At 38.7% G+C, this 12,217-nt stretch overlaps 1 protein-coding gene across 1 annotated transcript; it reads right to left on the bottom strand.

The window, feature by feature from the left end:
- Positions 1-5,891: 5,891 nt before the first annotated feature.
- LOC149279043 (dnaJ homolog subfamily C member 22-like) lies at positions 5,892-7,749 on the bottom strand. Its single transcript, XM_089501510.1, has 2 exons — positions 6,907-7,749; positions 5,892-6,071 (listed from the first exon to the last, which is right to left on the bottom strand). Exons 1-2 carry the CDS (start codon positions 7,747-7,749, stop codon positions 5,892-5,894), a joined length of 1,023 nt encoding a protein of 340 aa, XP_089357636.1.
- Between the last annotated feature and the right edge of the window lie 4,468 nt (positions 7,750-12,217).

Genomic DNA, 12,217 nt, shown 5'->3' with positions numbered 1-12,217 from the left:
ATAAGAACTCTCAGGATCTATAGTGGACCTGCGCACAGCAAGCAAAAAATGTTGTTTCCCTTTTGCCGTATTCATTTTTAGGGCAACAAATTTAGTTTCCCAGCCATTCAGCTTGATTTGTGGACAATTTTTTATTCAGAAACAATATTCATGGGGCATTCCCGAAAGGGCAGGTCCCTGACACCTGGACTCCCCTTTCTCCCACAGAAGTACCATCGCCAGGTTAAGGAAGAGTTCCACTCTCGGTTTTACATTGCTGTGCTGCCAACAGCACTGCACCAATGGACATCCAGCAGCGTGCCATGGGACTCAATTTCTCCAAATGTTGGACCAGATTAATGAATTGATCCCTCAGAGTAAGGAAGGTGATATGGCAGCAGCAGAAGTAGCAAAAACATATTTATCCCTCAGAGTAAGGAAGGACATTGAGCTGCAGAGCAGGGCACAGGGCAGGTACTGACTGAATCCCCACCCTCATATTAGAAACAAGAAAAATAACTGAAGGGCATTGAGGCAAAGGGCACAGGACAGGCCAAGCTTTAGCAGACAGTCATATCTAGTACCAAGACCAATCCCTTCTCCATATTACAAAAAAAGGAATTGATTCCCAAAGTAAGGAAGGGCACAGGGCAGTCACTTGCAGACAGACACATCCAGCCGCAAGACTTAACCCCCTCCATATTATGGACAATAAGAATTGATTAAGAAAGGAAGGTGACAGAGGAGCAGCAGCAGGGTACACACATGCAGTCCCTTGGAGCAGGACTAAATTTGGTGAATATTACACAAATTAATTTAATTGATCACGCACAGTAACTGGGCCTGGGCAGGCAGTGGCAGATGATAGTCATATGCAGCCCCTTGGAGCAGGACTGAATTTTCCCAATATTATAAAAATGAAAAACGTTCCCCCAAAGTAAGGCCGGTTAATGAGAAGCAGTAGCAACAGTAGTAGTAGGGCAGTAGGCCTGGGCGGGTAAGCACTGGCAGATGATAGTTCCCCAATATTATATATTGTACATATAATAATGCCTGGTTTTGTCACCAATATTTATCAACGACAAATAATATATGATGTCAAAGAAGGATTTAAAAAAAAAATGTATTTGTCCACAAATTAGAGGTTTGGCTGGTAGCATTAATGGGCACCTGTCCTAAACTACACAGGAACAGGTTTTAGATTTTAAACAACTGAAAGACAGTCACACAGTGCGCAAGGCCAGTAGAATGGATGATTTTGTCACCAATATAATATATAAGATAGAAAGATGATATAAAATATTTTGTGTTTTTCCCTAAAATAAATTGGTAAAAAAATGTCTGATGCAGACCCTGTAAGTAGTATATAAATTAAATACATACACTACAGTAGTACACTACTACTTCTCCGATCCACCCCACACCAGTAAACTTTCTGCGCTAAAATAAACTAATTACTAATTAAATTGCAGTATTGTATATGAGCATCACTCTCAGCCTCTGCTAAACTATCGCTGTCATAGTCTTGCATGCCAACTCTGATTAGTTTGTAACTGCTGCTACTGACAAGCACACTAATATATCTAATGCTTGTACCTTCCCTTTCTAAATGCTGATTTGCCAGAGTAAGAAGTAAGAAAAAACTCCCACAGGTTGTTGGACCCATTAATCACAGCCATAATCATTAATGAGACCACTTCTCATTTTTTGGCTTCTTCTACCTATCAGTCATTGATATGTACTCTCCTAGACCGTCACTTTACCTCATTAAGGAGCTCCAAAACAGCTTGTAATGGCAGCAAAACGGCTTGTAATGTGGCAAAGAAACCTAACAAAATTTCAGCACTTTAGCAGTTTTTGTTGGCAGTTTTGTCAAGGATAACCCTCGTATTCGAATATTGGCACAAATGCATGAAACAGGCAATTTTTGTTAAAAACCGAGTTTGTACGAATAGGATTCTCTTGACTGCTGTAGAGATATTACAGGGCTCATAGAGATCCCTGGGGTCATAATAGACCCCAAAGTGGATCTGTATACATACACTTTGCTGTTTAAGGAACAAAAATAACATGGAATAATTTAAATTGGGGGCCGCTAAACTAATTGGGGATATTGCTGAACATAAAAAGTGGGTTTTTTTGCAGTCACTTATTTTCTAAGCAAGAAAATGCACTTATTTTATCACTAGCCTTTGACAACATTTGCAGTAGTATTTTCTGTGTGTAATTAAGTACTACAGCAAACTTTGACATAGGATAGTATTATAATTAGTATGTAGAAAGTGTTAAAGTACCACCATTTGAAATATCCTTGGGTGTCTAGTTATATATGGTTTGATGGGGATAACTTGAATTGACTGGCTTCAGCTATGTCCTAATAGGACATGGGGGCAGGATGATCAGATTTGGAAAACATGGTTTTGAAATAGGAAAATTCTACTTTTTCTTTTTAGCTTTTGTAGATGAGTGAAATATTTTTAAATTAGTTTTTTTATTAGTCACTATATATTAGTATTTTCTGATAGTAAATTAGACAATATGATCAAAATAATGGTATCTAAAGAAAAAAAAAATATATGTCTTCTATAAAATTACAGCTAAGCACGAGCACCACAAAAATGTTAAAGCAGCCTTGGTCACGTAATGTATAAAAAGAAAAAAAAGTTGAGATATGTGAAAAAAAGAAACTAAAGTGTATAAGTGATTTGAGAGAGTGAGAGCATGTGACAAAGAGTGAGTATTGCCTGGTGACCAGGGGGATATTTTGTTTTCCATTATAACAATGGCTTATAACACCCTTTTCCAACACCTCCTTATTCCTGCACCTGGTCACCTAAAAAGTGTGGTATATCATGTAGAAATTTACTTTTGGTCAGGAGAGGCCTGGGAGGCAGTCAGATGACAATGGCCTTTTGGGCATCCTGGTGGCCTATGATTCTGTTCATTACTTTATTTTACACTTAATTTCATTTGTTTACATTATGTTACTCAACAGTATACACAGACATGCACACATGTGTATACACATATACAAATGTATTCCAGTACACATGGTAGAGTTATGAATTTTTTACATATATGTGTTATTCTGAATTTGTTTTCTTTTACACTATTTATACACTGACATATAAATACACTTATTTATTCACAAACGTAAATATATACAATGAAAGTCATATATACACACTGGCAAATTCACATATACACATACCATAGTTGCCACCTTTGAAAAAAAATAAAACCAGGGACACTTGTAGCACAGCTTTTGATTGCATACTTGAAAATCTATGCACCTCAAAGCTCCAACCACTCTGCCCAATCCACACAATTAGGATTGCTCCGCCTAATAATTATGGTACAGATTTTATCACCAACAAGTTGCCACCCACAGTACCATACATTCTTGGTATGTGGTAGATACATTTGCAGCCCAGTATCTATATCAGCCAGGTGAATTTTATCTAGTATCAAGTGATCCAGACACTGAGGGTAGTACAGCATGGCTCCTATCATTATACATTGATCTAGACACAGATGGTGGTATAACATGACTCCTATCATTGTATAGTGATCCAGGCACAGATAATGGTAAATCGTGACTCCCATTATTAAATGAAAATAGAAAAAGGCTCCAGGCACTCAAGGCTCAAGGGTTCCATCAAGCAGATTTATTGAAGGAGAAGGACAACAACGTTTTGACCTCACGATGAGGTCTTTATCAAGTTAACCACACAAGTAAAAGTTTAAATAGCACATATCAATAAATGGATAGCCAATCAAAAGACCGATCTAATCTAACACCATGTGTAGTATAATTGATAATCTCTCTCAAGCTCTTGTCCTGCTATTTTTTACCCAGAACATATTTTCTTATCCTTTCCAGTTGATTGGATTATATGTATTTGCCCTCAGACATAACTCCTTTCTGATTGTTTACCCGGGGCGTTGCTAGGTCTCCAAAAGATTCAGAGCTAGAGCCCATAGCAGATTTTAAGCAGCAGAGTCTGCTTTGGGAATCGTCAAAGCGCACACACATATATACACAGAGACACAAATATTTGCACACAAAACATTAATAAAATATCTAAACACACTTGTTTGTTCTAACACAAACACTTCCAAGACACAAACACACTCTTTCTCCCCCCCTTTGTCATATTTTCTCCCCTATATCATTATCTCTTCTACTTTTCTCCCCCACTTATTATTATTTCTCTTCCTCTCATTATTCCTCCTCCTTCTCATTATCCCTCCCCTTTCTCCTCATCAATCATTATCTCTCTCCTCCTCTTTATCTCAATATTTTTTTTCTTCTCTTTATCTATCTCATTTGTCCTCATCTCTCCTCCATCTGATTATCTCTCTCCTTTCTCCCTATCTCTCCTCTTATTTATTATGTTTGGAACCCCCCCCCTCCCCAGTAACTCACATATGCACTGGCACACATTTTTACACACACTCTCACCTTTGCACAAACTTACACACTCACGCCAACACACATGCACACATACTCACGAACACGCACTTATACATACACATCAATGCACACACTTACACATACATGCTCACACACACCTTCACATACACAAAAATGCTCTCACACACACACATCCTACACACATCCACATGTTTGCACATACACATCCATGCTCACAAACACACTTCCATGCTCACATACATACATACATATATGCATGCATGTTCAAAAACACTTATACACTTTCCCTCCTTTCCACCGTTCCCGCTTTCTCTCACTCTCAGTGTGCGAGCAGCTTCATGTTTAACCATGGGGTCACATTACCTTGCGCTAATTGACAAGGGTGAGTGGCACGGTAGGCGGACTACTCCCTCTATGTACACCACTGGTGCTCAGTGCCAGGATATGACATCATATCCCAGGGCTCGGCATTACTAGCCAGAGTCCTTCTAGACAAAGGTCAGTATAAACAGTATAAACATAGCTCATACTTCCTTTATTTGGGGCAAATCTATGATCTTCCCAACTGTGTCCTAGCCCCAAATGGAGACTCTGGGGCTAAAGTATGCTTTAGATGCTAAAGCATATGTTAGCCACAGAGTCTCCATTTAGGGCTATGAAGTTGAGATTTGAGGCTTCACCCCCAGTAGCTGGTATATGCCAGTGTACTGGTATATGCATTTATTTTTTCTATTCCCTTCTCTTTCCCATTCTTTTCCTATTCTTATAAAGTCCAAATTTGTGCCACTTCACCTGAGGCAAGGAATCTTGTACTGGACATTTTCTAATCAGCAAAGATCCTTACTATATTTTTTGTTTTCCTTTTGCAAATTGGAAATCTTTAAGTCTGTCTCACTCCACAGAACTGAAGCTACATGATTGCTTGTATTCCTCAATTAAATGCATATCATGCATATTAATGCTTATTTCCTTGCAGTATACTCCATCAATGTTATGGTATGCTTAGGCCATATACAGGCTCACTTGAACCCATTTATGGTTCATATGGTTTTAAATGAAAACTCTAGTCAAGTACTTGGACTCCTTTGAGCTGGTTACTGGCTTTTATTTATTGTGACTGGTCACTGTGTACCTACTAAATTACAATAGAAGCCTATTACTAATTCACTTTCATGTACTATGGGTTGGAAGAAGTGTCAGTCTCTCTAGCCTAAGGAAGCATCATTAATTAGTCTTAGAAAGGAATTGCAGATTCTTTTTAGGTTGATCTCTCTTGTGAGTCATATTTTGATTTGCTTTCTTGTAATATTTTTTACATTAAACAATTGTATAGAACCATCCTTGTATGGTCAAGCATTAACAAAATGTTTATTTAAAGTTTTTCTTTAACTGCTTTGAGAGCTGCACAGAATTTAGTACAGAAGTAGTGGTTGCTGTACACAGTCACAATCCAAACTATTAAAGTGATACTATCTCATTGGTTCTTGATTTTCCTTAGGTGATTAAGAGTTTCATAAGCAGCTTGTATCTCAAGGAAATGCTGTTCAGCTTCTTCTGGCCGGTGGCGGTTGTGATCCGGATGCCATATTTTCACCAGATCCCTATACTGCCGATGTATCTCTTCTAGTGTAGCTTGAGATTCAACTCCTAAAACCTAGAACACAGTAAGTCAAATAAAATAAGGTGATTCATAAATTATCTGTTATGTGCCCCAGTCACTATATTAGCAGGTTGTTTAAATAAAATTATGATTAATATTATTAAATCATAGATGATATTCTCCTTTTGAGGACTGATGCTATAAGATGAAGATGCCTTTTAAATTATCACAAAGCCATAATTCAGGTAAAAGGAATATTATAAATTGTAGAAATAAATACCCAAGTCTGCCCGGTTAACTTTTTTCTTTATACTTTCTTATACTTTGTATTTAAGCTTTTGTTGCCCCATCCAGAATATTTGCATACTTTTAAAAACTAATTTTAGTCCTCAAAATAACTTTAAAGTGAACCTGTTACCTGAACAACTTTTAGTATTATGGAATGTTTTCCAAAACTGTCCATCAATCATGCTTTGTATTTTTCAGTCTGCATAATTGTTTTAGCAACCTTGGTTTGAAAAACAGTAATTACTTTAATAATGAATTCAATTGTATGCAGGGTTAAACTTGCATGGCTAATTATTTCTTAGTTCTGAACTAACCTCTGTTCTAATGGACAATGACAGTGAAAAATATATAATTCACTCCAAGGCACTGCTAACATTAGAACTAATGTATATATTTGGCAAGTTATGTAAACCAAGCAGTTCACATAGTACTTTAAAAAAGTTTAAGTCGTTTGAGATTTTTTTTAATGAGATTACTCAGTGAAGCCATTGAACAATATTCCATTTAAATAAATGAATTACTGAAAACTTTCTATCCATCATGATAACATTTACAGGAAAAGATAAGTTGAAAAAAAACATGAAAAAGATGTAATCATTACCTTGCAGGCCAGTTGCTCTTTCTCACTTTGGAAGCTTGCCACAAACTCATAGATCTTTTCCCACTCCTTGAAGTACTGATCTTGAAATCCCCCTCCACCTGTGAATAGCCCCCAAGCCCGATATGGCAGGAGCAAGAGCCTCTCCACTAACGCACTGAAACTGGGGAAGATACTCAGCCAGTTCAACATGGCGCCGATACTTTCAGCTATGTAGCTTACGGTACGGCTTGTATTAAGTAAAGCACTATAGGCTAATGGACCAGTAAATGCTAGGTAAGCCAAACCAATACGATATAGACGGAGACTAAGGTTTTCATCTTTCTGGCGACGTGATCGGTAGCGCCTGTTTTGCTGTGCAGTGATGCTCGCAGTGATACTGATTGGGATCATTGAGATGGCACGGCCATAAAAGACTGGAGAGGTAAGAAAAGCGGCTATCAGCGTGTTTTTCAAGTCAGAGGTCTGTTCACCCACACAAGCCACCAGATGTACTCCTAGTCCAACTGCAAGGGGCAAACCCATCAGATAGAAGCTGCTTAGAGAAGAAAGCCCAATGGCTGCCACCAGGCCAAAATAAATTCCAGTAGTTAACTGTCCAATAAACCGCACAGGGTTAGCTGGTGGTACTCCTTCCTTGACTTCATTTTTAATTTTCTCTTGACGGTTGCACTGGTGTACAAGTCCAGGGATCTTCCAGAAATCCCATGCCCATCCCATCCCAAAACCACCTAATGTCAGCATCCAAAGTAAAGCATGGCTATCTCTGCCCAAGTAGATGTGATGAAGTCCCAGTGGGCCACCTAATGCCCAGAGTCCATATGCAACTAGATATCGTTTTCCCATGATGGATATTAACAAAATAACCAGGAATTAACCCATAGAATCTCAAGTTATCGCACGCATCATGCTTACTAACTGCGGACAGAGAAATGACTACTTCGAGTGGCTTGAGCCACACTTCCGCACCCAGTTCTGCATGCACACAGACTTTGCTCTTCTCAGCAATGATTGCCTTCTGGCACACATTCATTGTCCCAAAGGTCACAAACAGCTAACCCTTCCCCCTTTACACATGGATACATACTCACATACTAGTCTCTGCTGACAATTTTTCAATAAAGTATTATTTTAAGACATAATTGATAATTTGTCATAATTGAAGATATTTCGGACCCAGCATGCGGTACCCATCAGTCTAACTTGCAGCCACTAATAAAGGCCTCGGACCTTTATAATGCTGGTTGTGAACAGTGAAAAATCCTGGGCTGAGAAGTTGCAATATTGTATGAAATGGTGCTATATGGTAAAACCCACATTTTGGGCTTTTTGCTATTATTTTGTGGGTTGCAAAAGACAACCAAAAAGCAAAACCTATTGTTAAGTTATTGCTCCAAGGTGCGATCTAGGATTGTGTTTTGGTTTATGTTTTGTTTTCTATGAAAACAAACCCTATTCATTAAATGCACTTAGATTTTACTTATGGTTTCCTGCTCTTCTTAGGGAGAAAACATCCTGCAAAGCAGTGTCCTTATCACTATATATCTAAGCTATATGTACAAGTGATGGAGGATTTAGTTATATAAGGACACGGACAGCCTCTAAGAACAACTTTGGATATGTCCGGGGGGGCTATTCTGTTACAAGAGGCAGAATGCAATATTTGTTTTACCTCCAGACTTTCCTATGAAACAATGTAGACTGTTTGTTGATAAAAAGTCATGAATAGCATGTCACATGCACAGTATTATAATCTATGGAGCTGTAAATAAAGAGTTAAGCAATAAACTTTTCTTTGTGTGGGCTGAACCTAGAGAAGTCCTAAGGTAGACAGATACCGTAAGCTATACCTCTGAAGTAGACATAACTAAATGTCAAGAGAATGGGAGCGTCCCTATAGCAGGAGTGGAACCCAGTGGCAGAGAGCCAGATAAATAAATTAGTCTAGAACATGGTAACAGACAAGGGCATAGGAGATATCATGGCCAGTACAATCCGTGGTAAGGCAGGCGGCGGAGATGCAGGGTCCAAACAGGAAGCCAAGGGTCAAAAGCCAGGGAATCCAATGATATAGGGAAAGTAACAGGAGCAGGGAATGAGGATTATAGTGCTTCTTCTCGGTGTGCATGGCAGCAGAATAACTCAGCAGAGAAGCAAGGAACAGGTTGGGCTTAAAAGCCCACAGGAGCAAGGAATGCCCCTGTTGTCCAAGCAACGCAGGAGTGGTTGATCCCTGGGGACCTATAGAATCTGCAGCAAGATCCGCTGATCCTGAGATGGAGACATGCTCTTCTCAACAATTACACTTCCGTTCGCAGCCACCATGACAGTGGTGGAGAGATGCCATGATGGCACACGTCATAGACTGGACCCCTGGGCACCATTACAGTAAATGACGTTCCCCTTCTTTGCATTAAGCATTTTTAAATTTCAGCAGGATCATGCAAAAGCTGATAACTTGTTCCATTCAAAGTAGCAGGTAAAGGAGACCACTATCATACCATAAAAACTATGCCTATCCATATCATGACACCACACACCAGTACCATGCTGCACATAACTGAGCAAGGTGATCTGGAAATTTCTTTTATTAAATCAATTACTGACAGGGTTGTCTATACCACAATGAAAAACTGTCCAGGACCCAACAGCCTCAGGTGTTCACACACAGGTAGACTGATTGTCTTTCCAGCTAGTAGTTTGTTCTACAAGTGTGAACAAAGAGTTCTTCCTGTTCCAGGGTGTGTGCCTTGGAGGCACAAGAGAGATTCCATGCTTTGTTGGATGTCCCTTTTATGTTTTCAAATACAGGTGCTGGCAGTACATGATTATTGGTAATGTGCTTCATACATTCCAGAGCTCATAATGTCAGTGATAGTAATGTTTATCCTGTTTGGGATGATCACATAGCACACAAGTGCTTATTTACATAAGCTTGTAACAAACTAAAATACCCCTTAATATAATTAAAGCTGGAACAAATGTCTTCTGTGTTTACGAAAGTGTTACTGTGAGTTAAGCAAGTTCTGTTTCCTATTATTTATAAACAAAAATGTTAGGCATGATTAGAAAAAGTAATTCGTAATATAGACATACATACTGCATACATGGGCACCCAGGGCTCCATTGAGAAACATGGTATCATAAGCTATGGTTGTTTTCATTTTCTTCTCGGTTCATTATAATAAAATGTATATAATAGCCTTTACAAACCCAGGCATATACGCCAACACTTTTAATAGGGTTCCGAGACATCCTAGGACTCCGCTTCCTCTCTACGTAGTATATCCGCCAGAAAAAAGGATGCAGCACACCTCTTCAATGGAACCTGGAATTTACTCCAGGATAAAGCAGGCAAGCAGTCTTCATGGACTTTTATTAGGGTAAAATGATTTATAAAGACATTTGAAGTCCAAAACATTGCCTGTTTTATGTTGGAATAAATTACGATTTCCATTAATGAGGTGTGCTATCTCCTTTTGGTCTTTTTTTGTCTGGTATATAAACTTTCAGTTCACTCTGCATTTAAATGTAATGAGCAGATGTTTTGGCCTTGAACATTCAGGGTACATTGACCAATGAATGGCTTGTCAGCATAGAGCATGTTGACATGGCCATGTGAAATTTAAAGTCAAATGTAATTTAACCATTGATTCTCCTTCTATCCTTCAAAATTAACACTCAACACCCAATTTAATATTCACCATGATGAGAGATTTTATGCCATTTAACGAAGGCCAAGGTCAATTTGCGATCTTTTCAACCTTTGAGGTGCCTCAATGACAATGAGTAGGAGAGGACAAATGTTTCAGCATTGAAATGTTTATAGGAATAATTATTTTAGTTATGACTGTCTCTTTAAAAACTGTACCTATCATTTCCATTACAGAAGCGCATACTTGTTTATTAACCAGCAGGTGGCGCCAAAGATTCATTTGATTAGTTATTAAATGTGTATCTACTGTGTTAGATTCAAAATTAAACTGCTTTTCAGCAAAATATTACATTAACAGGAAAACACTTTCAAGAAACATTAAGTCCAGCATTGTTAAATATGAAGCTATTAACACTGGGAGAATGTACGCTCTCAAGTTCTACGCAAATATTGTTGTGATGGCTGGCTGTAGCATCCAATGGTGATAACAGAATTCACATCTAATAAAAAATAAAATTCAGAGGAAGACTTTACAATTTTTGGAAGGCCTAAGTCTCTACAAAATAATTTTAGCTTTTCTTTCTTTGAATTTTTAATAGCATGCAGTGGAAAATTTGGTGGTGGGGGTAGGCAGGGATCAGGGGCAGATTAAGATGTGAGTACCCAGATGGAGACCCACCGCAGAAGGGACATTTGCAGAGATACAAACAGAATCAACTTCCTACTTCATGTCATATGAAAGAAGCTCCTTTTGTTGTGATCTTGTGTTTATGGCGGTCAGTGTATATGCAGATGTGTGAGGATATCTCCGTATGCATATGGGTGTGTATTAAGCATATGTATGTATTCGTGTGCATTATGTCTTTGTGCGTCAATGTAGCAACACAAGAAGCTTCCATGAGATATCTGAAAATTTTTAATCCACCTTATCTGATGGGTACTGGGTTATCTATGGACAGTCGGTTAGCTGGTATATAATTATATTGGATGGGGTGTTGTAAATGAGTTGCCCCAGTGGCCTCACCTGATCTATATCCGCCCCTGGTGGAGGATTTTTGAGATTTAACATGGCTGGTGTTCCGCACTGAGCCAGTAGAGGACAGTAAGCATTCACTTAAGACTATTTACATTCACAATATTTATTTTCTTCAAAATTGAAAAACATATGCTGTCACAGGATCTTGAAGTGCAAACATTTACAGGGCAAAATGGCAAATTCTTGACTGAGGGTTAAGTGGATCTTACTCTTGTGAGGCCAACATTATCCTTTACCTTGTATGCATAGGCAGGGCTCCACTGGGAATTGGGAAGAGCCCTCAAATAGCAGAGATACAGACTGGCCAATTTTTGCCTATAATCACGTCCCACAAGGTTTGGTAGGCAAATAACCTCCCATAGTTGGTGAAGTTAAATCAGTAAGGGGATAACTTAATGTACACTTAATGAGGATGCAAAGAATGCACATATGCCACAGAATTACATTGTAGTTGTAATAGTTATGCTATCTATACATAGTGTGTGTATGCGTGTTAACTGTGTTAGTGGGTTAGTATGTTACTGTATGTGTGTATAAGTATGTTAGTATGGTTGAGGGCAGGCCTGGGGGCAGTTCTGCAGGTCAGTCCAAAATTCTTCAAATAGGGCTGGTCTAAATTGGAC

This window comes from Sceloporus occidentalis, unplaced genomic scaffold (genome assembly GCF_023333645.1).
Source record: "Sceloporus occidentalis isolate IW3139 unplaced genomic scaffold, rSceOcc1.0.p SCAF_175, whole genome shotgun sequence".
In the NCBI taxonomy this organism is placed as follows: domain Eukaryota; kingdom Metazoa; phylum Chordata; class Lepidosauria; order Squamata; family Phrynosomatidae; genus Sceloporus; species Sceloporus occidentalis.
Note: the sequence above shows the minus strand (reverse complement) of the source record. Positions and strands in the feature narration are given on the sequence as shown.

Coding starts and splice junctions, on each gene's coding strand:
- LOC149279043 (XM_089501510.1), bottom strand. CDS start 7,749: ATGGGAAAACGATATCTAGTTGCATATGGACTCTGGGCATTAGGTGGC. Junction 6,072..6,906: donor AAGAGCAACTGGCCTGCAAG/GTAATGATTACA, acceptor ACTGTGTTCTAG/GTTTTAGGAGTTGAATCTCA.